Below are 26,843 nucleotides of genomic sequence, written 5' to 3'. Positions count from 1 at the left end.
AGGGAGAGCACAAGGACTCTGCGCTCTTGGCAAAGCAGATACTGGGCAGGGCAGGCCCATACTCAAATGGCCCCCTGACCACGAGGTCCTGGGCTGTCCCCAGCCCCAGCCCTCAACCATTTTCTGTCTCCCATGACTCTACTTGTGGTGGGTCCCGCTCACTGCTGGGCAGGCAGGCAATCCCTGCAGATGCCCACACACTGTCTGGATCTGCAAATGCCTCACCTCACTCGGCAGCAAATCCTGCTTCCTTCCCAGCCCCCAATATCCTCTTTCCACCCCTCAGTCTGGTGGATACACTTTCAAGGAAAGCCTATTTAAAGTCTTTCATTTTTTAAAATTTTTTGTATGAGCAAATCAAGATTTGTTTAAGTCAGAAACCTCCTGCTGCAGAGTCAGGAGGGGGGTTGTCCGAGAGAGGAAGACCCCGCCTGTTTCAATTCTAACAAAGGGTAAATCTTTTATAAAAGCCATCACAGTATTCCAAAGGCATCAGAAATAATTTTCATATATTCTGACCATTGTAATAAACTATCCAAGGCCCTCATCCACACGGAAAATTAGAATTACTTCCTTCTGCCTCCTGTCACACTGGACAAAACCAGAATGAACTGAAATCCCCAAGCCTTCTCTGACATTTCCTTTTATTCTGCCTGGCTCAGTCCATATCCCACAGATTCAGACGCCCTCACAGAACAGTGGCTCCAGGTGTTGGAGACACCTGTTTGGTTCTCCAAATCTGGCTTGGGGCCTACAGCCAGTCGCCAACTGCTGACGCTGAGATAATTTCTGAGTTGCAGAATACCAACCAGAGCCCTGTCTTCCTGCTGCTCACAGAGGGGGAGAAGCAGTAATGAGACAGGAGGTACAGGGGCTCCTGGCTTAGCTGTACAGCTCAGAGCTCAGGTAGGAGCACAAGCAGATGGAACAGGATGCCCCTAAGAGCACGTCTCGACTGTCCACATAGCAGAAGTCCCTGAGTCCACAGCTCTTTCCTGAGGTGGCCTCGTCTGCCACCTGGTGAGGGAGAAAGCCAGAGTGGAAGCTGGGCCTACGTCTGAGCACACAGGCCCCGACAAGGCCCTCATGCGGACCCAAGCGGCCCACGTCAGGACTGCATTACCTGTGTGGGTGGATTGTACTTCCTGTCCTGAGGACTCCACATCCTGTGCAAAGAGTCCAGCGAGTTCTCAGACAGCTGCTGGGATTTTCGGGCTCTTCGGCTCTTTAAGTCCACATCCTCATACGGATTCTCCTTGGGCAGATCTCCTGCAGAGGAGGAAGAGTTAGAGAAGGGGGAGAAAGGAAGAAGGAAACACAAGGGCGCGTGTGCATACACACACACACGCACACACGCACACAAATAAACAAGCAGAATTCTTCTGAACCAAAGAGAATGGCTTCTGCCTGGCCCCTGCAGCTCATGAGTCATGCAGCTGCCCGTCTGCAGTGGGAAGGCTACAAACGACTCCTGGCTCCAAGTCCAGGAGCTGAGCGCCCCCACCTCCAGTTGAGCTCAGCTCAGCCTTGTCTGGCCTCTGCTTTATAAATTCAGGGATTGCACAAGACTGGCTCAGCCACCCCTGCCTGTGCCCAGCGGGAGGACAAAGCCGACCCCGGGAGCCTTTACTTGGCTCCAGTCCCTCTGCTGCTGACGCCCCAGAGACAGGGAGCTCAAGGCAGGAACGGTGTTCAGAGGTCACACGGCTGGCCCTCTTCCAGCTCTCTGTGGGCTCTCAGTGGGGTCCCACTTCTGAAGGTAGGCAGGCAGGAATTCAAAGACCTCTAGGGAACAGGGCTTGACTAGGCCTCCCTGTCACCTGTGTCACTGTTCAATATGTCCTTTAGGGCAGAGATTTTGTCCTGTTCAGGCAACCCCGGAACCAGAACAGTGCTTAGCAAGTAGCTTGTGCTCAGTAACTACTTGTTCAATGAATCTGGCTACAGTGTCAGTCTATTTCAGCTGCAGCTGAACTCAGCAACCAGAGAACCATCCCAACTCCCCTTTTAGAATAAACTCTCCTGCTGTGACACACGGAGGTGTGAAAGGCTTGGAAGGAGTCTGGGCCAAGGAGCGGGGGTGGGGAGAGTTCCTGCTCTCCTAAAATTCCTGGCAGTGGGCACTGCATTGGCACCACCAGAAAACCTCAGAAAAGTCCACCACACCATGCTTGCCCTCACAGAGCAGGAAGATTTTGAGGGACATCCCTCCCACAGGCTATACCCTCCTGCCCTTTCCCCTCTACCATATACCTAGACTTCTCTAAAACACAGCCAACCATGAGCCAGTCCAGTCCTGGATCAGCCCTGGCAGCAGAACCAAGGTGGCGACGAGGCCCACTGGGGACCCTGAGTGAACAGAGCCCTCTGCTTCCCTCGCCCTTGTTTTTCCATATCCTTCCCCCAGTTCCAGCATCGCTGTTCCGGACTTGGGACCTGGGTACCAGTGACAGAATGAGGCTCTGCTGAGGTGAGCAAAGCTGGCAAGAGAGGCAGGCAGGTAGCCTCTCTCCCTTCAGCGGCAGAACTCAGGTTGTGCGTGATCACTGAGCCCCACAGCGGCCTACAGAGACCTGGCTGTGCCCTGCAACCCAGGGGCGTTTAGATCCCACTCCTCAGGGAGCAGGCAGAATAGCAAGCTGTAGGGCTGGAGAATAAACAAGGCTGCTCAGAGTGTCAGCTTTCCTAGATAGGGTGCTGAAGAAAAGCTAATCCCTGTATGCTTCCAGATTCCTCAATTTCCTAAGATGAGGTTCCCCCAAATTACGGCATCTTACTACTGCCATAGAAAACCACGATGAATTTAGGAAATGCCTTCACAGAGGGAGGGATCAGTCCCAGCCAGATAGACTGCAGTGGGGGCCATACAGATCTCTGTAAACGTATGAGTCAAAGTTGGGTTGGGAAAGGATTTGGGGCTGGATTAAGTGATTCCCAACACCAAGCAGAGTCCCCAGCAATGCAGCAGACTTTCCTCTAACAGTCATGCTATTAAAATGACTGGTCTGCATTGCAGGCCCTGCCTTAAGAAGCCAAGGATGAAACCTGGCACCCCCTGCAGGTTTTCTCCGGCCCACCCCACTGCAGGGCACTCAGGGAGGAACTGATGGATTCCCTCCTTCTTGGCTCCTCGCCAACACACATCCTGCAGGGGTGAGGTGGAGAGGGAGATTAAGAACGGGAGAAGGCTGTGACTGTCTTCTCAATCTTGGAAAGCAGGACTAGAGCCGCAGCATTCAGCTCGCAGTAGGGAGAACATTTATTCTAGGAGCATCAAATCTGAACAGCTTTGGGCTGCAAGACCAGCCAGAGTCCTTGTCATCGTTCCACAACCCCGCGGGAAGACCGTTCTCAATCCCTCTAGATCAGGGTTTCTCCAAACTTTGGACATTTGGGCTCAGATAATGCTTGCTGTGGTGGACTGTCTTGTCCACCCAACATGCTAGCTGACATTAGCATTTCCTCAGCTGTAACAACCACACATGTCTGCAGACACTGACAAGTGCCCCCTTCGGGACAGATCCAAGGACAGGAAGGAGGCAGAAAGGACAGAAAGAAGGAAAAAGGCAGGCAGGCATTGCCTCCTACTAGCAACCACTGCTTTCGATAGATATTTCCAAACTCCCTAACAGCTCTGAGCACTCTGACATGAGTGCCAAGGATAACCCTTTGTTCTTCTACCCTTCTCTCTGTCCCTTCTTCTTGCTCCTTCCTTCATTTCCCAGAATCAGAGTTTGTTTCTTTTTTTTTTTTTTTTAAAGATTTACTTATTTATTTGAAAGTCAGAGATGAGAGGCAGAGAGACAGAGACAGAGACAGAGACAGAGAGAGAGAGAGAGAGAGAGAAAGAGAAAAGTCTTCCATCCATTGGTTCACTCCCCAAATGACCGCAACTGCCGGAGCTGCACTAATCCGAAGCCAGGAGTCAGGAGCTTCTTCCCGGTCTCCCGTGCCGGTGCAGGGGCCCAAGGACTTGGGGGGTCATCTTCTACTGCTTTCCCAGGCCATAGCAGAGAGCTGAATAGGAAGTGGAGCAGCCGGGTCTTGAACTGGCGCCTGCTGGCGCTTCAGGCCACAGTGCCAGCCCCAGAATCAGAATTTTTAAATACTAATACAAAATCTACAGCTCCAGGAAAAAGATGCAGGACACTGAGGCCCAGAGAAGACAGAAATGTCCAGCTTTGCTGTCTATCAGTGACCACCCGGGAGCAAAACAGCTGGAAATACCATGTTCCCAAGGCCAGTCTTGCCTCCCTCAAGGAACCCGATTTCAGGAGGGTCTCAAGTGCCAGCTCCTCCTATTCAGACCTAATGCCAGCCTCTTCTTTCTCCAGCAATATTTAACACCTCTCTGATGTAACCAAGCCATTAATCACTCCTCCAGGAACTGATGCTGGCGTCAGCCCCAGCCTGGACCCTCACAGACCTATTCCACCCACCCCACCCCCAGCTTCCGAGGCCATTCCTGACCACCCTATGGAGCTGTCTCTCAGATACCTCTCCAGGCAGTAAGGGTGCCCATGGGGTGAGGATGTGTAGAGGCCAAGCAGATTCTGAGTCCTAGAGCCACTAAATAAAACCTGCTGGAGGAAATGAACACCAAAGCAATGGCTCAGAGTGGGGAGAGAGGAAAGCTGGCAACCGGACTCAGAATCGCCTATTGGGGAACAGAGCTCCAAGAAGGCTGAACAAGCTGGAGCCAAGTGGAGAAGCACAGTGACAGTTTAGCAGGGGCATGGAGGGGAGACAGGAAGCTTGGCAGACTGTAAGACTTTCACCTGAATTCCTGACCACACAGCTTCCTCAGAATAGTCTGTCCCACAGCCTCTTCCCAGGAGGCCTGGCCATCTCATCCAGCCCAGCAGGGGAAGCCAGAGGTCTCAACCTTTCCCAGCTTTGCTGATGAGATAAGGGGCAAGGGCATCACCAAGAATGTCAGCTTTGCACTCTTCTGTGAGGCATGTCAGGGCCCAAACAGCCTGGGATCCTCCCACTGGGCCCTGCCCCCACTCCTCCCCATCACTGCTGGTAACCACACAGCAACACCCTCTCACCCCCCCCCCCCATCCCTACCCCACAACTGGAAGAACCAGTTAGGGAAGGAAAGAGAGAGAGAGCGAGAGAGCGAGAGAGAGTGCTGAGAATTTCTCCAAAGGAGTCCCAGCTTCCTGGGCCACACCCATGGCTAGGGCCTAGGGTCTGCAGCTTCCCTCCCTGGGACTCTAGTTCCAATCAGCTGCTTGCTGTCCTGGTTCTCAGTCTTTCCTCCCCCCTCACACAGCGGAGAATGAGCCAGGCTCAGGGCCCAACTCCCCTGGGCCAGCTGTCACCCACCCTCCAAGCCTTGACCCTATTTCCCAACAGCCCCGGCCCCCTTCCCTGGGCGGCACCTCTTAGCAGCTTGGTTTCCTGCGGCAACCTCCATCCTGGTAGATACCCTCCTGTGCCTGACTGTTCCCCAGCCTGGGGGTGAGGGAGAGAAGAAAGCAGAGAGTGGAAGCTTGACAGGCTTTGCAGTACACTGGCCCGGTCCCCGGTTTGCATCCCACGAAAGTTCCTGGAAACTCTCCGTCAGCCTGAGCTAGCTGATGGGAGTGGGAATCTCTGCAGGAATGCAGCTCAGGCTCCTTGGTCAGGCGCCGAGGCCACTCCACATAACTCCCTAAAAATGCTGCACATTTTTAAGTGTCAGGCTCAGAATGCAAGTCTAAGGCTTAGCAGGATAGCCACATCTTCAAGGGCAGATGTCAGATTAGACACGCGAGAATTAACAGCCCCAGGAAGCAGCAAGACAGCAACTTTCTTTCGAACCCCTCCCATTGCAAATTGGCAGGATAAATCTCAGTTTGTTTGGAAGGATCCCCCATGCCCAGCACCCCAGGCACCATGTCCAGTGTGGGCAGGGGGCCAGCAAACTCCCCAAATCCACTGCTGACACGGATGACACGTTAGCCTCAGGACCCACCAGCCCTCAGCCTCCAAGAGCCAAGGAATGGCAGGACGATCAGCTGGTGGTCAGGGCAGAGACTCAGCCTGGGCGCTCTCTGCCTCCCCCTTGGCCCCACTGTCAGTTGCCCCAGCAAAGCTCCGTTTGTCCCTGTGAAAGTGAAGCAGCACGGGGCTGGGCAATCTAGCCGGCTTCATCTCACAAAGCGCAGGCCGGGCCAGGACAGGAAGCGCTCTGCGGAAGTCAGGGCCACTGGTCCTTTGGAGCCCATCAAGCGGAGAACACCTGAAGCCTCTGGGGCTGGGGGAGGGACTCCACATTCTGGGGCCTGTCTCCAGGGGAAGGATAAAGACGTAAATTGACTGGAACTTACTAGAGAGAATCTTCTCCCTTGTGTTTCCCTCAAGCTTCCCTGGTCAGCCCTTAAGAGATTCAAAATGCTGTTGGGGGCCCAAAGAAGGAAGGAAAACCCCAGGGCACTGTCCTTACTTTAGACTCTCAAAGCCTACCTCCAAGGCCCAAACAGGGGCCTGGGTCACCTCCTGCCTTCTTCCAACACCCTCCCCACCTAGCTTCTCTGCGCAACGTCCCAGGCATCCAGAAACAAGAACACTGAAGGAGATGCCCCAACTCCAGCTGCACCCCCCAAAGCCCTAGCTCATCCACCCAAGAAGCATCCAAGTCCCGCCTGTGTTTCCTTGCCTCCTCGGGCAACAGCCGGAGCGGGAGAAAAGTCCTCTCTGAGGAGTGGAGGAACAGGCCCAGTCACAGCTGCCTGCTCTTCCCCTTCTAACCTGACCGAAACAGGCCCAGGGAATAGCTCTGTGGCAGAGGACACTGCCTCCAACATCCCTCCCTAGACACCGACCCAAACAGCAGGAAACAGGGTCACAGACGGTCAACTCCAGGCTAGGAGAAGCAGCTCCAGTCTTTTTCTCTACTTCAGTTCAACTGATGCAAGAACACACCCTCACCTGAAACCCCTGAGCAGTGGCGCAGGGCTGCCCAGGTTCTGCTAGAGAAAGGGGCCCCGTGAGGACCACAGCCTGCAGGGCCTGCAATAATGGGGGAACAGCAGAAGCAGCCCTCTCTGGCCACTGTGGCAGCCATGCTAGTTGCTCCCAAGAGCCCTGGGCAGCCACAACACATCACAATTCCTACTAAAGCAGAGAAAACTGGAATGTATCTTGCAAAGGGAGAGGGCAGAGAGGATGGAGCAGCAGAATTGCTGCTTCATTCACTGGAGAAGACTTTCTTCCACTTTGGGACATTGCACGAGGCGGCAAGAAACACAGGGGCAGCCTGGATGCTTCTCGGGTGGATGAGCTAGAGGTAGGGGTAAGGGCTTCATGGCGTAAAGCTGCGGTTGGGGCATCTTCCTTAACTGCTCCCTCGCTTCTCAGTCTTTGGCTCTGATGCACACAGCTCTTGACCTCAGCTCTGGGAGACCTGTGATACAAAGCTGTCTTTTCCCAGTGGTAAAGGGAAATGCTCCACCCCACTCTTTTGCTGTCTTAGGCCTCTCACTCCCACAGCTGCCTACCCTCCATTCCCAGGAGAGCAGGCTCTCCCTCTGTGTGGGCCTCGGCATGGCTGCTGTCTCCCCAGAAGGCTGGCCCAGCAGCTGTGAGGAGAAAACCAGGGCAGGAAGGCTCACAGCCAGTGAGGGACCAAATGGTCCCCTCTTCACAGGATCCCAGTCTTGTGACAATCCGCAGCATTCTCTCTACCGAGGCTGCTTCTCTCTCTAACGTGCTAAGACCACGTCCTCTAGCTTCAGGGCCTAAGACAGACACGCGGCAAGCCAATAGGCAATCACTCTGCTTCTCTCCTCTTCACTGAGACAGATAACTTTATTTGAGCAGAACCGAAACCCCCACTGAAGAGGATGAGGGCAGAACTATGAGGAATGCCAGGGCTGCCATCTGGCCCAGCAGTTAAGATGCCAGTTAGAACACCCACGATCCACACCAGAGTATCTAGATTCGATCCCCAGATCTGGCTCCTGATTCCAGCTTCCTGTTAAGGTAAACCCTGCGAGGCAGTCGTGATGGCACAGCTGGGTTCCTGCCACCAACATGTGCCAGCTCCCAGCTTCAGCCTGGCCCAGCCACCAACCCCCCACCCCCACCCACAGGCTATTGCAGACATTTGGGGAGTGAATCAGCATGTGGAAAATCTTTCACTCTGTCTCTCTAATAAACTATTAAGAATTTTTAGAAAAGATTTATTAACTTATTTGAAAGGCAGAGTTAGAAAGAGAGAGGCAGAGAGGGTAGGAGAGAGGTCTTCCAACTACTAGATCTCTCCCAAAATGGCTACAACAGCCAGGGCTGGGTCAAGCAGAAGCCAGGAGCTTCATCTGGGTCTCCCAGACCTGTACATGAGTACAGGAGCCCAAGCACTGGGGCTATCCTTCGCCGCTTTCCCAGGTGCATTAACAGGGAGCTGGATCAGAAGCGGAACAGCAGGGTCTCAAACCAGCACCCATATAAGATGCCGGTGCTATAGGCACTAATAATTTTTTTAAAGACAAAATAACCAAGCTAAGACCCTCAAACTCAAGTTTGCTAACAGCATGTCCCCCTACTTGTTGAATGACAGCTGTCCATGGGGTCTTGCACTTCAGTCAGAAGAATGGACTGCTCCAAACTGTATTCTCAAGGATGTTTCTGGAGTGAGAAGCCTTGGAAGACAGGCAGATTTGCTTCCTGGCCAGAACGATGAAGATGCTATCTCCTTTTAGGGCAAAGGTTGGGCAGGCCGGGCTCCTCAGCTGGGACATGGCCACAGTGTGCACAGCCTCTCCTCAGCCTCTGCCACACCACCCAGTGAGACTTGTGAGCAAGGATAACCCATGTGTCCATGAAGCTCACGCTGCCTGGTGTGCTGCTATAAAGCCTATGTAACCCACGGGTGTTGTCCCCTGTCAGCATCTGTGAAGTGGGGGTAATGACACTTGTCAACATGCGCTTTAGACAGAATGTCCTTCCAGAATTCACATGTTGAGACCTAACCACTGTTAGGTATCTGTATCTGTAGGTGGGGTTTCTGGGAAGTAATTAAGTCAGGTAGGCAGAGCCTCACAAAGCTCTAAAAAAGGGACCCCAGAGAACTCCTTTGCCCTTTCGACCTCATGGCTTCCTTTGAACCAGGAAGCAGGCCCTCACCAGACATGGGACCTGCCAGCTCCTTACTCTTCCCTTATTTAACCCTAGCAACCTTACGAAGCGTTACTTTTATTGCTGCTAGCATTAGTGTCCCCAGAGAGCCCTGGCACCAGGTAGGTGCTTTGCCAAGGACACACAGTTAAGGAAGAGTGCACCTTTTGGACTGCCAGCCTCCAATAAGAAAAGGAAGGTTACAGTCTCCCCTTCATGTGCTCCCCTTCGGAGCCCAGCTCATTCAAGGGCCAGGCTGTAGTCACTCGCTGCCTGCTCTTTGCTGAGGGGCCTCCTCGGATGCCCATTTCCAGAAGGAGCTCCCAAAGCTGGGACCACGTCTGCCCACAGGGAATCAGGTGAAACTGGGGGGTGTCTCCCCGTGTACCTGTTCTGCTGCCCCCAGGACCTCTGCCACTGCTTACCCACAATGTCTTCATAGGCATTTTCTTCTAAAGTGCTTTTGGATCCAAACTTGGGTTGGCTCTCAGTACCATTCTCAGTGGGAGAAGAGGGGTACAGGGACTGGAGACTGGATGCATCCTCAAACTCAAAGGATTTTCTGTGGATAACAAGAGCAAGAGTCATTCCCGCTGAGCAGATCCCTGCAGCCCTGCTGGGGAATGACCATGGTGACAGTGAAGCTCAGAGGCCCTCCTCACCAACCAAGCCACTGAGAAAGGCATCAGGGTGGATCCGAACACCCAAAGAAAGCGATGATCTCAAGGGCCCACGCCCAGGGCCCTGTGATGGACCTTATCCCTAGTAACACCAGGAAAGCAGGTCAGAGGCTGTGTGGAATGTCCCTTCCCAGGCATTATCTCATTCATCTTCACAAAGGTGCGACCAGGTATTGTGCCATTTTTCAGATGAGGAGATTTAAGTGACAGGTGGGACGCCCCAGGCTACAACTCCAGGGCTCGATCTTTTATGAGTGGTTTGTTGAAACAGGCAGGGCAGAGCCCTCAAAACAGAACAGACCACTTCTGAGGGGGACTGCAGGTAAATCTGCAGCCAGAAGCCACTTCTAGGGCCCTGCTTTGCTTCAGCTAGGGGCTGCTCCTCATCACTGCCCCAGTCACCTCCTCTGGTACTCCAGAAGTTCAGGACCACAGTACTGCCTACTCATGAAAAGATACTGCCCTCATTGGCGACTCCTCGCCCTCGCCAAGGCAGACCCAGCAGGCCCCTGGGGAGGGACAGGGGGAAGAGCACTGACTGATCCCTCCCTTCACCTGCTGACACCTCCTCCGTCAGTCCTTCCTCTCCTGTTTACTCAACAGCTCCTGAGGGTCCTGGGGCGCAAGTCAAGGACCAGAAGTGTCCAGACACTTCGTGTTCTCCACACGCTGAGCTCTCTACACCAGCACTCCCCGCCCTCACCTCCATTTTGCAGCTGTCTCTCTGGAAGTGATTTTTCAGACCCTTGTGAGGGATTCTTCTTTTCCACTTGCCTTTTAAGTCCCAGGCTCTCAAGAGTTCTGTCTTTAGGACTTTTTTTTTTTTTTTTTTTGTCTTGCTCTATACTTTTCAGGGGCCAAATACCCATGGGCCATCTACTATGTATTCCTTGATGATTCCCCAATACATGCCTTTAGCCCAGAATTGTCAAAAGTAGTTAAATATCCAATAGTTCTGAAATGTTGGCCCATGGTCTGCTGCTGGTGTGAGACCAAGTTTTCATTGGCATACACAGTGGAGTCAGCATCTCATGCAGGTAGTTCTCACATCAGCAAAAAGACACAAATAACAGTCAGCCAAATTATCCTTGGCCATCTCCCAGGAAGGTATCACACTGAGGACTGATCTGCTGTCTTTCATCAAGATTAATCCAGTTTCTCCTCCAGATTTTTTAAACAGATTTCTTTTTCTTTAGTTGAATACCAAAAGACATATTTGGCTTGCATTTTTTAAAGTGAAAAAGGATATTAAATATAAAGCCACACCCAGCACAACAGTTAGGAGTGTGGGTCTCCTCACCTCTAGTGTGCACGCCCACATGTGGAAAGGCAAACAGCACAGCGCCCACACTATCTGAACTCCAAGGGCACAGATAACGCTTGCTGTGTGAATTTTAATAGGAAGTGACTCCACCACAGATGGGGTTTGTGGGGCGTGCATATTATACACAAATGTAATGTGTACGAGAATGAGTGTAAACCCTTCAAGCTGATGAATCCTCTCCATACACCGTTTAGTCACCAAGCTAACTGCTCTGCTCATGCAAACTTTTGAGCTCAGCACCCTCCTCTATGAGGAGCCTTCCCTCCCTCTCACATCTGATCTGGAGCCTCTCCTCTGGGTCTCTGTGGCCTCCAGCGTGGACACGGTCATGGCATGTATCACAGTATCTGTGATTTATCTGTGCATCAGACCATGAAGTCCTTCAAAGGAAGAACCACGTCTTACTTGCCCATGTCCTCCCGACCAGCACAAGGCTTGGTGCACTGCAGGCTCTGGACGGTGCTTATAGAAATGGATGAGTAAATGACAAAGCAAACACTCTTGAAAGGCTGTTAAAGCATTAAAGGGCCAGTGAGAATTTGGGGTGGGGGTCAGGGTCAAAGCACTGATTACCCCTTAGCTAAGGGCTCTTCTGGCCCAGAGGCTTGAACCTTCAGGACTTCTTCCTTTCTGCACATGGCAGGAAAGTTTATCTATATGTTGGATTATGCCGGATGAAACCTGGAATATGAAAACAGACTGCAGAACACCTAGAAATGAAGCAAACCTAAAGGCCCATCTGACTTTGGGTTAGACAAGAAGGCAGGTGGCATGAAGACAGGTCTTCTACAGAGGCTGGCTCCCAGCCTGTCAGCCATCCCCAAGTCTAGCAGCTCCAGAACCCACGTCACTCTGGGAAGAAAGCCCTGGGAGTCCAGGGCTGGAAACACAAGGCTGATTAGTAAACCAGAGGGAGGCTTGGAACAAGTCATTCTTGGAGATGACCAAGAAGTGGGTGAATTGTTCTTTCAGTCTCCTTTTTCAGGATCAAATGATGCCCTCAATACAGGCCACGGTCCCTGTATAGCCAGGAAACCCTCAGGAAAGAGGAACTCCTATTAAATTTGCCAACACTACCATGTTAAATGTAGTATTCAGATAATGCATTGCTTGGAGAAATAATTTTCTAGTGGCGGTGCCTCAGGCAGTAGTGAGGCTAAGCTCCCCTGAGACTGCAAGAGAGTGTTTACCTAAAAGTAAGGGGGCTCTGACCCTCCCATGGAGGACCAAGGAAGTTGACGGGGCTGGGGGCTCAATCCAGGCTCCACTCCAAAGACACACTCAGTCCCTATCTTCAGGGAGAAGAGCTTTCACCCAGCTCACATTCAGCTTTCCTGTATGAGCAGCACAATCGTCTCATTTTCACCACCACAACTACCACCTAACAGGTGCTGAGTGCTTATAAAGCACTCATAAAGCACTTATAAAGCACCACGGACTGTGACCCACGGTGAATTTCTTTTGCATCTGCCACCGAAAGGAAAGCCACCGTGCCCAGCTGTAAGGTGCAGGAGGGGCATGTGTTACCTGCTCTGGGACTTGCGGTGACCGCGCATGTCCTTCTTAGGTCTCCGGGTGACTGGAGGGGCTGGGGTGGAGGGCAAAGGGGGTGGAGCAGCAGGTGTGGGCGAAGGAGGTAGACCATTGCTTGGCTTACTCTTGGGGTTCTTGTCAGCCTCATATTCAAAGGTGCGCTTGGGTTTGGGGACAGGGTTCACAGCGGGATCAGGGGAGCTCTTCGACGGCGGCAGCAGCTGGGAGCCAGGGCTATTTCCAGGGGTCCCTGGCTTGGCGGAACCACTGCCTTCCCTTTCTAGGGGTGGGCCTGCCTCCCCCCCAGCTCCTGCCACTCCTACTGCCCGGCTGCCGGTGCTCCCACTCCCGCTCCCTGTATGCTCTCCCAGGGTGCCCAAGGTTCCAGTCTTCCTTTTCCCTCGGTCTACACTGTAGCAGCTGCTGGGCAGCTGGGGGAGTCCCCGGCCCGGCTGCTCCTTCAGAGCCTGCTCAATTTTCTGGATCTGGCTCAGCACTGCTGAGCTCTCTTTCCTGCTGCCATGCCCCCTGAGGAAGGCACTGGGCTCGCTCCGGCCTGGCCGCTTCTCCAGCCGGTAGGAAGAGTCCCGGACAGGGAGGGCCTCTCCCTCCTCCTCGGTCTCAGGGTAGGAGCACTCGGAGAAGGTCCTGCTCATCCTCCGGAGGCCCTTGAAGTCAAAAGTCTTCTCTGAGCTGCAGGGGGACGGCACCACGCTGGGGCAGCCCTCACTGACCGCCCACTCGCCGCCAGAGCCCTCCCGCTTCTCCCCACACATGCTCATCCTGGGAGAGGCCTCGCGGCGACCTTCCCATGCTGATATCTTCTCCCGGATGCCCAGGTTGTGGGCACGGGGGCCAGTGCGGGTCAGCAAGACGCTCCGTGGGCCAGGCCCTAGGAATGGAGTGCTCTGGGCAAGGGGGAGGCAAGCAGCTACTCCCTCTACATCCTGGGCTGCGCCTTGCACACTCCCCTTTCGGTCTTCTCTCTTGCACACCGAAGGGCTTCTGTCCAAGTAACCGAAGCTGGTGGCCTTGAGGGGATAGCTGGGTGGTGACGTGTCTGGGGAGGGATCCTGAGGACTTTGGGGTGAAGGATCGTGGGGGTGCCAGTCCTTGATGAGCACCCTGGAGCTGACGTGGCTGGGGTACCTGCAGGCTGAGGTTTCACTATCGCTGAGGGGGTAGATGGGACTCCTCGGTGGGGAGAGAACTGGAGGTGGAGAGACTGACTGAGACCTAGGGACAAACAAAACAAAACAAAAGAGGCAAATGGCAGTGAGTGGCCCAACAACCAGAGGCATCACGTTTTATTCTCAGGAGGACTCTCAAGCTAAAAGGTACTCTGTTCAAGCAGTGCTTGCTCAAGGACAGCACAAGCTCCTGAACCACGGCAGGCCACACTGAGCAGGCCTCCTGGATGGAGCCCTACACAGGCCTCAGTGATGTCTGCGACAGATGCCCGCTCTGGAACAGGCAGGAGCATCCAAGATCCAAGAGCCCACATCTGACAACCAGCTCTCGGGACAAAGTGCAGACTGGCAGTGCTCACCAGTTTCCGTGGTGTAAATATTCCTGCTGTGGCTGAGTGACCAAGCTGACAGCACTGGCAACGTGCTAGCAAGAGTGCTTTCGACACTCTCTCCACAAGGAGGCCAATGGCGGCTGCACCCTCTCGCAGTGGCATCACGTCTAGCAGGCATCAGCCATTTCCCAGGCCCAAATCTATATACAGATTGTACTACCTTCCAGGAGCAGCTCAAAGTAAACATTTTTACATATATTAACTCATTTAACACCCACAAAAATCCTATGAGGTTATCATTGTGTATTATCTTCATTTTTTAAAAAGACTTATTTGAAAGACAGAGTGACTAAGAGAGACAAAGAGAGAGGGAATTTATCTTCCAACTGCTGGTTCACACCCCAAATGGTCACAACAGTTGAGATGGGTCAGGCTGAAATTAGGAACCTAAACTTCTACTGGTGTCTCCCATGTGGGTGGCAGAGGTCCAAGTACATGGGCCATCTTCCACTGCTTTTCAAAGCACACTGACAGGGAGCTGGACTGGAAGTGGAGCAGCCAGGATTTGAATCAGTGCTCTGATCTGGGATGCCAGCGACATAGGCAGAAGCTTAACCTGCTGCGCCACAATACTGGCCCACCCTATTATCTTCATCTTACAGATGGAAAGCACTAATGCATAGAAAGTTTAAATACCTCATCCAAGGTCACTTGGTTGGTAAGTGGTGAAGGCAGCACATGAACTTAAACTACACCATGTTATGTCTCTAAGGAGTAAGCAGTAGCCTTTGTCATCTTTGTGAACCACACAGGGCCCCCAGACATAGCCCAGTGGAAACCCCCCACAGTGCTGGGCTCACTTTTGCCTAGAACACAGCATCTGTGTCAGGGGACCTCGTGGTCTTCTCTGCTAGACCATTATTAAAAAAAAAAAAAAAAAGATTTATTTCTTTATTTGAAAGGCAGAGAGTTACAGAGAGGCAAAGGCAAAGAGAGAGAAGTCTTCTGCCAGTTCACTCCCCAAATAGCTGCAGTGGCCAGAGATGGGTCGATTTCTGAGCCAAGAGCCAGGAGCTTCTTCTGGTCTCTGACGTGGGTGCAGGGGCCCAAGGACTTGGGCCATCTTCTACTGCTTTCCCAGGCCACAGCAGAGAGATTGGTAGTGGAGCAGCCAGGACTGGAACCAACACTCACATGGGATGCCAGCACTGCAGGTGGCGGCTCTATCTGCTACACCACCGCACCAGCCCCTAGACCATTATTTCTTACATGGTATCTGGGAGGTTCTCAGTAAATGATGAACAAAAAAAGAAAGGAAAAGGTACAGGTGAGCTTACTGGTGAAAATCCCAAGCACACTTCCTCCTCAGCATACTCTCCTAGTTGTCTACTGGGGGTGACCACGGTCAACTCTCACAATTCTTTCCAAACAGTTTTAGTTGGAAGACAGCAAGGTTTTGTCAAACTGCAAGCTGCAAAGGCCTACCTGACCCTAATGACATGGCCCTCAACACCAGGCTGTCCAGCCTCCCAGGCTCCTGAGTGCCATGCCATTCACAGGGCAGCAGCCAGCTGCCCCTGAGCCAGGCTGCTGTCACTGCTTGCTCACACACACAGAAAACTCGAGTTCGAGTGAGTCAGGGATTGGCTGACAATTCCCTGTTGGGTCATAGCCTCTGGCTGCCCCTGATCAACAGGAAACCTCAACATGCTTAAGTTGTTTTTAAAAGGGCAAGTCAAACAAGAGCCATCCCACGTGAACACGGGCACCGATGAGAGAAATTCAGTGCCCAGCCAAGCCAATGGCCAGAGGGACTCCACTCAGTGTGGAGGTGTGAACAGAGCTCTCCCTAGGGTAGGCAGAGGCAGGGCAATGCGCCAGGCTCAAGCCTGGTGAGGCCCTGATTGACACAGGCCTTAGGTCTCTCACTTCCTTTACAGAACCATAGATGCAAACGGTTACCAGTCCTGCTCCCTAAGCAAATGAGTGACGGAGCTACACAAGGGACTCTATTTCAGTTATTCTCAACTGTAAGAGAGAGAAGACATGTTTAATAAAGGCTGTGAGCCGGCGCCGCAGCTCACTAGGCTAATTCTCGGCCTTGCGGCGCCGGCACACCGGGTTCTAGTCCCGGTTGGGGCGCCAGATTCTGTCCCGGTTGCCCCTCTTCCAGGCCAGCTCTCTGCTATGGCCAGGGAGTGCAGTGGAGGATGGCCCAAGTGCTTGGGGCCCTGCACCCCATGGGAGACCAGGATAAGTACCTGGCTCCTGCCATCGGATCAGCGCGGTGCACCGGCCGCAGCGCACTGGCCGCGGCGGCCATTGGAGGGTGAACCAACGGCAAAAGGAAGACCTTTCTCTCTGTCTCTCTCTCTCTCTCACTGTCCACTCTGTCAAAAAAAAAAAAAAAGGCTGTGAGTGTCTGTGATGTGCTAGGGCCCTGTTCTGGGTGCTGGATACAGAAAATAAACCGAACAGACAAAAATTCATATCCTCACGAAGCTTAAATTCTAGTGGGAAATGACAGGCAGGCACCTTAGGAGACTAAGGTCCTCCTGGAAAGCCTTTTTGAACCACACATGCCTCACCCTCCAGATAATCTGATATGTGCTTCCCTATGGATATGTCTCCCCGACAGGAGATAAGGTGAGAACTCACCGGCCCAGGAAACCACTATTACTTCTGTGAGTATGGGACATGGCTCCCATGGATGGGAAGGAAACATGGTTGAGGACCTCTGGTCCGTTGGACTTCCACATGTTTTAAGAAACAAAAATTCTTGGGGCCAGCATCGTGGCGCAGCAGGCTAATTTTCCACCTGTGGCACTGGCATCCCAAACAGGGCGCCGGTTCTAGTCCTGGCTGCTCTTCTTCCAACCCAGCTCTCTGCTGTGGCCTGGGAAAGCAGTAGAAGATGGCCCGAGTCCTTGGGCCCCTGCACCTACATGGGAGACTGGGAAGAAGCACCTGGCTCCTGGCTTCGGAACAGCACAGCTCTGGCCATTGTGGCCATTTGGGGGGTGAACCAACGGACAGAAGTCCTTTCTCTCTGTCTCTCCCTCTTACTGTCTATAACTATAACTCTCAAATAAATAAATAAATAAATAGAAATCTTTTTAAAAAAAGAAAAAACGATTCTTTTTCTTTTTTATTTGACAGGCAGAGTTAGTGCGAGAGAGAGAGATGGAGAGAAAGGTCTTCTTGCTATTGGTTCACCCCCCAAATGGCCGCTACAGCAGGAGCACTGCGCCAATCCGAAGTTCTCCCGGTCTCCCATGCGGGTGCAGGGCCAAAGCACTTGGGCCATCCTCCATTGCCTTCCTGGGCCACAGCAGAGAGCTGGACTGGAAGAGGAGCAACCAGGACAGAACTGGCGCCCCAACCAGGACTAGAACCTGGAGTGCCAGCGCCGCAGGCGGAGGATTAGCCTAGTGAGCCACTGCGCTGGCCTGAAACAGCAATTCTTAAACCACCCTTAGTGGTGCCAGAATGGCTAAATTTCTACAGGCTTGGAAATTTCTCTCAGTGCCTGGCTTGCTTTAATTGCTTCTCTCCTCCCATGAAGGATAGAGTAGACTGGCCCTTTCCTTCTAAGTTCCTGCCTTTGGTATCACTACTGATCTGGGGCCCATGGATACAAGTGTTGCCCTTGCCCAGCCTCCCCACACAGGCCAGGCCCAATGTGCTCCAGAAACTCAAGACAGAAACAGGAGTCCATCTCTTCTGACCTGGAGCCCAGGCATCCCTGAGTTCATTAACAGAGAAGGCAGCATACACTGATTCAAGGTCTCAGGGACAAAATGGAAACAATGCAGGTAAGGACCTGCCCTCATGAAATTGACATTCTGGGTTAAAGGTAGAAATCATTGTTATCTCTCCATAGGTTTCTTTTTCTTTCTTTTTTTTTTTTTTTTAAAGATTTATTTATTTGAGAGGTAGAATTACAGACAGACAGAGGGGGAAAGAGAGAGAGAGACAGAGAGACAGAGAGACAGACAGAGAGAGAGAGAGAGAGAGAGAGAGAGAGAGAGAGAGAGGTCTTCCATCCACCGGTTCACTCCCCAAATGGCCACAACAGCCGGAGCTGAGCCAATCCGGAGCCAGGAGCCAGGAGCTTCTTCTGGGTGTCCCACATGGGTGCAGGGGCCCAAGGACTTGGGTCATCTTCCACTGCCTTCCCAGGCCATAGCAAATAGCTGGATCAGAAGAGGAGCAGCCAGGACTTGAACCAGGGCCCACATGGGATGCTGGTGCTTCAGGTAGAGGCTTAGGCCACTACGCCATGGCGCTAGTCCCATTTTTTTTTCCTTTTAATTCGTTCAGTGACCAGAGACTACACCCAAACCCTTCAGTTCAGCATCACTCTGCATTGTTAAGCAGGTGCAACACAAACAGCACTCTTCATGGACAAATGACCCTGTGTCCAGCCCCACTGTTTGGCGTGGGCACACCTACCAACTCTACCATTGTAATGATGGGATGACACATCTTTCAGATACTTGGTAGTTTTTCTGATTTGCATATCCTTAGTGGCCTGCAAAGCTTCTCTGGTGTTCTTAAGTAAACATGAAGGTTTGAATCTCTTGATTTGCATGATTTTGTGGGGTTTTCTGGGTCAAGGAAATAGTGAGCCATTTTCACACATTTCCTAAGGCCACTGACAGGAAGAGGATCTCCATATGTATCTGATTCTACCTCTTATTAGCAATGTGATCATGGACAAAACTACTTATTCTGAATATCCAGCTTCCTTTCCTTAAAACTTCTAACCACATCACAGAGCTGTTCTAATGGACCAATGAGACCATTAATATGAGATGTTAATTATCATTATTAGCATTATTTTTTATCAAGTTATACTAGATCAGCCATTCTCAGTAGAGGGTAAAGATATCATGGCCTTAAGGTTCAAGTTTCAGTGCAGCCACTTACAAGCTATGACTTTGAGCAAGTGACTTTCTCTCAGCCTCAGTTTCCTTAACTATAAAATGGAGATTTTTTTTTTTAATGTTACAAGGAAAAGCAATAATATGCATCAAATGTTGAACTTACTTTTTAACATAGAGTCTTTAATCTCAGCTTGACAATTACCAGTACAGAATTAACAAGGGGCTGATTATTCAGAATAATCACATGGCAAGGTTTGTCAGTTGAATTCTACCCTTGCATAATACACATCCTCACGAAGAGAAAGGGGCAAATTAAATATGGCTATGAATTCTTCACAGTCCATGCTGTGGGAAAGTACAGTCTATGTCTCTGCCTCCTGAAGCTGGGTTCACACTGTGATTTGCTCTGACTGGTAGAATATGGTGGAAATTAAGTTCCAAACAAGAGACCTTGGGAGGTGAGGGAGTTTTTTCCTTTTCTGTACTTGGAATGTCACCATAAGACTGTCACATAAGGAATCAGTCTAAGTCTTTGAGAGAATGGAGCCTAACTGAGGTACCTTAGTAATAGCCTGCCACCAACTGCCTGACATGTAAGGCCATCTTGGACCAGCTACATATATAGGTGCGGGAGAAACATGTCAAGGAACTGGCCAGCAAACCCACAGAAATGTAAGAAATAATGGATTGTTTTAAGTCATTAAAATTTAGGGTGATTTGCTATACTAAAGTAGTAAAATGGTGCCAGTGAGAAAGGCGAGGCTTGTGTACAACTGACCTGCCCCATCCAGTGTGGAACCTGGAGATTCAAAGCTTATCTAAAAGGGTTAGGAGCGATGGAACTGGGCACTTAGTGTGCCATGGCCTTGTCCATAGTGTTCCCTGGGCCTTGTCCTCCCATGCCTCTCTCTTCCACTACCTCAAACACCAGCTTTCATGATGTCTGGACTCTCTCTTACTTCCATAGGCTGACGCTGATATGGGAGCATTCCCTTGGAAAGGCCCTCTGCAATACCAAGGATTAGCCTCCACCAGTCACTTCTCCCAGGTTAAGGAAGGCTCAGGAGAATGTGTCACCTGGAAAGCATTAAGGCCCAAAGAGGGACACAACAGGGGCCAGGTGTCACCATGCTTGGTTCTTTGTGACAATGAATTTACACAGCAGGTAGTGTGTCTGCTGGCACAGAAAGAAAGCACTCAGGCTTTGGTTTTACTCTATTCTAGTTCCTCAAACTGAGATTGGGAGTAGAAGTTAAGATTATACCCCTCTACCCCCTACAATGGACAAGAAGAACCCATGGCCAAGAGAACAGAGAGAACAGCAGGGCCAGGATCCAGGAGGTCTCAGGAAGCTGCCTTTGGGTCTGGTCTCCCATCCTGCCACTGACAGTTTCCAGCTTCACTTATTCAGGGTTCCCAGGACAGCTCTTCACCCGCCTTCTCCGAACCTGTGCATTGGAAGCCACCTGTCAGTCAGATCACAGTGTGTCAGCTGCACAGATTTGAGACACACCCTAGTTCTTCATTCACTCAGCTGATATATACTGAGTACCAAGTATATTCCAGGCAGTATCTTATACATTAAGGATCAGCAGAGACTAAAAATAGACAAAGTCTCTTTCTACGTAGGTTGCATTCTGGTGGTGAAACACATTATTGCCTTTTTGGTGGGTAGACAATAAACAAACCAACTCTGTGAGATAGTTATGAGGCCAATAAATAATGAAGAAGGACAAAGGGATAAGAGAGTAACAATAGGGATAAGGTGCTGTTTTATACAGGGAGACCAGAGACGGCCCCTCTGCCAGGGAACAGGCGGAAACAGGCTGAAAGAAGTGATCAATGTGTTTATCCAAGGGAAGAACATTCCAGGCAGCAGGTGCAGCAGGGCGAAGGATCAAGACAACTGCATACACTGTGTTTCAGGGACAGCAAGGAGACCGGTGTGGCCACATCGGCAACAGAGGCCACATCCTACAGGATGCAATGGGTCATGGATAGACCTGGGCAGCAATCCAAGACAAAGAGATTACAAAGACTCAGATTAGAATGGCAGCAGTAGAGACAAATCTATTTTTAGGACCTGACCAATAGGATTTGCTGATGGACTGGATGAGGTGGTTTGAGAAAAAAAAGAGAGGTCAATAATGATATGAACATCTTTGGCCTGAGCACCTAGAAGATGGACCTCAGGTTAACTTCAAGTAATAGCATATAAATATTATTTATAATTAGGTTACTAGATGAGATCATCTAGAGTGTGAAGTGTTGAGTTGTGGGACATTCCACATTCCAGTGTTTGGAGGGCAAGACAATAAGGAAGAACTAGCAAAAGAGGTTGAATGACAAGAACATTTAGTGGGACTGGTGTAGAAGGTCAAGTCTCCATCTGTAGCACCGGCATCCGATATGGGCACAGATTCAAGACCCGGCTGCTCCACTTCCAATCCAGTTCCCTGCTAATGCGCCTGAGAAAGCAACAAAACATGGCCAAAACGCTTGGGGCCCTGCACCCACATGGGAGATACAGATGAAGCTCCAGGCTTCAGCCTGGCCCATCTCCGGCTGTTGCAGCCATTTAGGGAGTGAACTAGCAGATGAAAGATCTCTCTCTCTCTCCTTCTCTCTCTCTCTCTCTCTCTCTCTCTCTCTCTGCCTCTTTCTCTCTGTATGTTTGTCTTTCAAATAAGTAAATATCTTTAAAAAAAAAAAAAAGAGCATTTAGTGAGGAAAACAGGGTGATGACAGTGATGTTCTGAGACCTTCAAGAAGTACAGAGAGACCAAATGAATCATTTCTGCCAACAAGTTAGTAAGACAAAGACTGAGAAATGACCACAGGGTTTGCAGAGAGGTCTGCTGGAGAGGAAGAATTCGGGAAGATGGGAGCACAGGAAGTGGAGACAGTTCACACAACTCTCTCAGGGTCTTCCTAAAAAAGGGAACAAGGAAATGGCGTAGTAGTTTGTGGGAAATGTGGGGTGACGGAAGCATTTTGCTTGTTACTTTGAGCTGGGACATATGACAGCATGCTTGAGGGATGACTGGAATGATCCAGTAGAAAGGGAAAGTTGTCAAGGCCAGGCGCAGAGGACACAAATGCAGGAGCAAGGGAGGTGGGGACTCAATTCTTATCTAAAAGTGTCAGGAGCAATGGAACTGGGCACTTAGTGTGCCATGCCCTGTCCATAGACAGCCTGTTCTTCCAGGCATGGATGCCAAGGCCATAGCGTATGCCTTGCCAAAAACAAGTTTCACAGCAAGAGAGAGAAAGATGAGCAGATATAAAGAGATGGGGGAAATGCAAAGGAATTCTAAAAGAAAGCAGTCCATAAACACACGCAGAGCAGCAAAGACACAGGTAGATGACAAGGGCATGAAGTAAAGTAAAGGTATGGAAAGAGACTAATGTAAACAAAGCAATGTGTGTGTGCATGTGTGTACGTGCACACGCACAGAGTTTAAGGGCAGAATGTCCTCTCTGGTACTATTTCAAATGAATCATCCAATCCTTTAGTTAGTACCACAGGCCCCTCTCAGGTACTAGCATCTGTGCTAAGGGATGTCCTAAATATTTTCAAGTGCACCAGGGGATGTTTTCCTTAGCACTTGATAAGGGCAGTTCTGAACTCAGCATGCTGGAGTTGCTTGTTTCTTTTCCGGTCGCAAGGACTTACTACAAGTGTTAGTATCAGGAGCGGACCCAGTTGGCTCCAGCTGCAGGAAAGTTGTAGGAGTTCAGGAAGCTGGCACCAGGATTTGCAGTGTGTGCCACGAAAACGGCGTCTGCAGGTAAAGGTCCTACAGAGCCCAGACTGCAATATGCTTCCATCCCTGTCAAGCAGGTATCTCACCTGCTTCTAATGACACTGGTCATCCACCATTCTCAGGCTTCTCAACTCAGGTGGACCCTGTTGGCTCAGTGGGCAACAGCATCCTCCCCCCAACTCAGGAACTGCCCCACCTCTAGTGATGGCATCCTTGCTGTGCAATCCCAAGGCCACACTGAGCACAGAGGAGAAAAAGGAGGAGGGCTGCCCAAGTGCTAATCAGCAAGTCCAGGAGTTTGTTCCCCAGCCCAAAGCAAAGTCTCAGGCAGTAACTCCTGCTGACCTTCCACTCCGGAACAGTCCCAGTAAAAAGCCTGTCAGCGCAGCTCTCACAGCTTGGACTTCTTTTTGTAAGGCCAACTCATCTCACATGGCTAGAGGCCCCCAACAGGATTCATGGCAGGCTCAACCCCCAAACTGGGGCTACGTGTAGGCTACCATCTACAGACTCTACAGGTCAGATGCAGCTTGTCAGAGTACGTGGAAAGGTAGCTAGAGTAGGAACATAAGTTGAGTCATCTTCACCAGAAAGCACATTTAAGAATGTATCAAAGGGGCCAGCACTGTGACATAGTGGGCAAAGCCGCTGCCTACAGTGCCAGCATCCCATACAGGCGCCTGCTTGAGTCCCAGATCCACTTCCCATCCAGCTCCTTGCTATGGACTGGGAAATCAGGGAAGGTGGCCCAAGTGCTTGGGCCCAGAAGAAGCTCCAGGCTCCTGGCTTCAGATCAGTGCAGCTCTGGCTGTGGTGGCCATTTGGGGAGTGAACCAGAGGATGGAAGATTTTTCTCTCTCTGCCTCTGCCTCTCTGTTATCTCTACCTTTCTTTTTTCCTTTCTTTCTTTTCTTTCTTTTTTTTTTTTAAAGATTTATTTATTTACTTGCAAGTTAGAGAGAGATGGAGAGGCAGAGAGAAAGAGGTCTTCCATCTGCTGGTTCACTTCCCAATTGGCCGCAACGGCTGGAGCTGAGCCGATCCAAAGCCAGGAGCCAGGATCTTCCTGCAGGTCTCCCATGAAGGTGCAGGGGCCCAAGGACTTGGGCCATCTTCTACTGCTTTCCCAGGCCATAGCAGAGAGCTGGATTGGAAGTAGAGCAGCTGGGACGCGAACCATCTCCTTATGGGATGCCAGCACTGCGGGTGGCGGCTTTACCTGCTTATGCCACGGTACTGGCCCCTCTACCTTTCAAATAAATAAATAAATCTTTAAAAAAAATGTATCAAATTCACACCTGCCTGCCTCACAGCTGATTTACTTTTATTTTTATTGTCTTATTTATTTTCATTTTACTTGAAGGGCAGAGGAGAGAGAGGGGCAAAGAGACCAGAGACATAGATTTTCCCATCTGCTGGTTTACTCCTCAAATGCCCACAACAGCCATGGCTGGGTCAGGCTAAAACCAGGAGTCCAGAACTCAATCCAGGCCTCCCACATGAGTGGCAGGGACCCAACTACTTGAGCCATCATCTGCTGCCTCCTGGGGGTTGCACATTAGTAGGACGCTGGATTGGAAGTGAAGTAGTCAGGACTTCAATCAGGCACGCATACGTAGGATGTGGGCTTCCCAAGTGTTGGCTTAATCTGCTGCACCACAATACCCATCCCATTTCTACTCTGTTGCTTAACTAATCACAGTTTTAAGAGAGGATGTCATTTTGACAGGGAAATTTATCAAAGAATTTGGGGGCCATGTTTCTATAGGACTAGGACATTAGGGATTCCAGCAGATGGAAGATTTGTCACCCTGCCTTTCAAATAAACAAATAAATACATAAAGGTTGTTTTTTAAAAAAATGATGCTGTGCCCAGGTGTTGAGAAAATGAGCAGTTTCTGATTCCTGTCTCCCATGCTGTGACCAACCAAGTCCCAGACCATGCAGAGAGGGTAATATGGGGGTATCCCAGCTAAGGCCCCAGCAACTGCCAGCATCAACCCTCACACGTGTGAACTGAGACACCTCCAGGTGATACCATCCATTATTCACTGAGTCACCCTATGCCTTAAGGTCTTTCCAGCCCAGGCCTCAGATGTTGTAAATAGGGACAGGCCATTCCTGCAGTGCTCTGTTCCTATAGTGTCTGGGAGTGGAATAAAATGGTTATTTCACACAATTACATTTGGGGAGGGGGTTATTATTTGATAGTAATTGGAACAAATGGTGGTACCTGTAAGTGTGGTGCTGCTGAAACAAAATGCTAAACCACTGATTTGTGCACTATCAGAAGGGGCTTAAAGGGAAGTAAGGAAAATGTTATTAGAGGCTGGAGGAAAGAAGATAATCCTTGGAGTGTGGAAATGTTTGGTGATTCTGTCACTTGTGTAACATGGAAAATAGAAAATATTTTAGCTAATAGATTTGATGAACTAGCTGAGGAGATTTTCAAGCAAAGGGCTTCTGAGTTCTAGCTGTCCACAGAAAACAGAGAAAAGAGATGAGCTATAAAGAAACTGTTCAGGACCGGCACTGTGGCTTAGCTGGTAAAGCTGCCGCCTGCAGTGCCAGCATCCCCGGTTCGAGACCTGGCTGCTCCATTTCTGATCCAGCTCTCTGCTGTGGCCTGGGAAAGCAGTAGAAGATGGCCCAAGTCCTTGGGCCCTTGCACCCACATAGGAGACCTGGAAGAAGCTCCTGGCTCCTGGCTTCAGGTCAGTATAGCTACAGCTGTTGTAGCCAACTGGGGAGTGAACCAGCAGTGGAATACCTCTCTCTCTCTCTGCATCTCCTTCTCCCTCTGTGTAACTCTGACTTTTGAATAAATAAATAAGTATTAAAAAAAAAAAAAAAGAAACTTCTGTTTCCAAGCAAAATTTAAAGGACACATAAACAAGAAAGGGCTTTTTGAGTCAGAAAACAAAATTGTTTTTCATTCCCAGTCTCTCTAGAGCATAAAAATTCTCAAATTGGGGTCAGCACTGTGGTGAGCAGGTTAAAGCCCCAGCCTGCAGCACCGGCATCCTATATGGTCGCTGGTTTGAGTCCTGGTTGCTCCACTTTCGATCCAGCTCTCTGCTATGGCCTGGGAAAGCAGCAGAAGATGGCCCAAGGCCTTGGGCCCCTCAACTCATGTGGGAGACCCGGAAGAAGCTCCTGGCTCCTGGCTTCGGATCACTTCAGCTCTGGCTGTTGTGGCCATTTAGGTGTAACCAGTGGATAGAAGACCTCTTTCTGTCTCCACCTCTCTAACTCTTTCAAATAAGTAAAATAAATCTTTAAAAATTCTCAAATTAGGAAATGGTTTCAAGATTGTGATGATGGTTTTATTAAATGTATGTGTGTAACAAAACTCATCAAACTATACTTTTAAACTGTGCAGTGTATTTTATCTTAATTATCCCTTAATAAATCTGCAAAAAAATTTAGGAAGTGACTGAAAAATTCTTTAAGATCAAAAACAGAGGGCCGGCGCCGCGGCTCACTAGGCTAATCCTCTGCCTAGCGGCGCCGGCACACCGGGTTCTAGTCCCGGTCGGGGCGCCGGATTCTGTCCCGGTTGCCCCTCTTCCAGGCCAGCTCTCTGCTATGGCCAGGGAGTGCAGTGGAGGATGGCCCAGGTGCTTGGGCCCTGCACCCCATGGGAGACCAGGAAAAGCACCTGGCTCCTGTCATCGGATCAGCGCGGTGCGCCGGCCGCAGCGCGCCGGCCGCAGCGGCCATTGGAGGGTGAACCAACGGCAAAGGAAGACCTTTCTCTCTGTCTCTCTCTCTCTCACTGTCCACTCTGCCTGTCAAAAAATAAATAAATAAATAAATAAATAAATAAACAAAAATCTAAAAAAAAAAAAAAAGATCAAAAACAGAACACCACAAAACCAATGATTTAGGGGCTAGTGCTGTGGTACAGCAGGTTAAAGCCCTGGCCTGAGGTGCCAGCATTCCATATGGACGTCAGTTCTAGTCCTGGCTGCTCTTCTTCTCATCCAGCTCTCTGCTGTGGCATGGGAAAGCAGTGGA

At 50.6% G+C, this 26,843-nt stretch overlaps 1 protein-coding gene across 24 annotated transcripts in view; it reads right to left on the bottom strand.

Moving 5' to 3' along the window:
- The window catches only part of DENND2B (DENN domain containing 2B), a 186,972-nt gene that overhangs the window by 21,422 nt on the left and 138,707 nt on the right, over positions 1-26,843 (bottom strand). For 13 of the 24 annotated variants that reach the window (XM_070073709.1, XM_051824064.2, XM_051824069.2 and 10 more), the window contains 3 exons: positions 12,640-13,881; positions 9,534-9,670; positions 1,124-1,269 (listed from right to left, as the gene is read on the bottom strand). In XM_070073709.1, the coding sequence (XP_069929810.1) occupies positions 1,124-1,269; positions 9,534-9,670; positions 12,640-13,881 (1,525 nt within the window). Of the gene's footprint in view, positions 1-1,123; positions 1,270-5,390; positions 5,459-9,533; positions 9,671-11,685; positions 12,616-12,639; positions 13,882-26,843 lie in introns of those variants that run through there. The other 11 variants (XM_051824107.2, XM_051824123.2, XM_051824114.2 and 8 more) reach the window with 4 other exon arrangements.

Source organism: Oryctolagus cuniculus, chromosome 1, assembly GCF_964237555.1.
Source record: "Oryctolagus cuniculus chromosome 1, mOryCun1.1, whole genome shotgun sequence".
NCBI lineage: Eukaryota > Metazoa > Chordata > Mammalia > Lagomorpha > Leporidae > Oryctolagus > Oryctolagus cuniculus.
The sequence above is the reverse complement of the archived record's forward strand: the minus strand, read 5'-3'. Positions and strand labels throughout refer to the sequence as shown.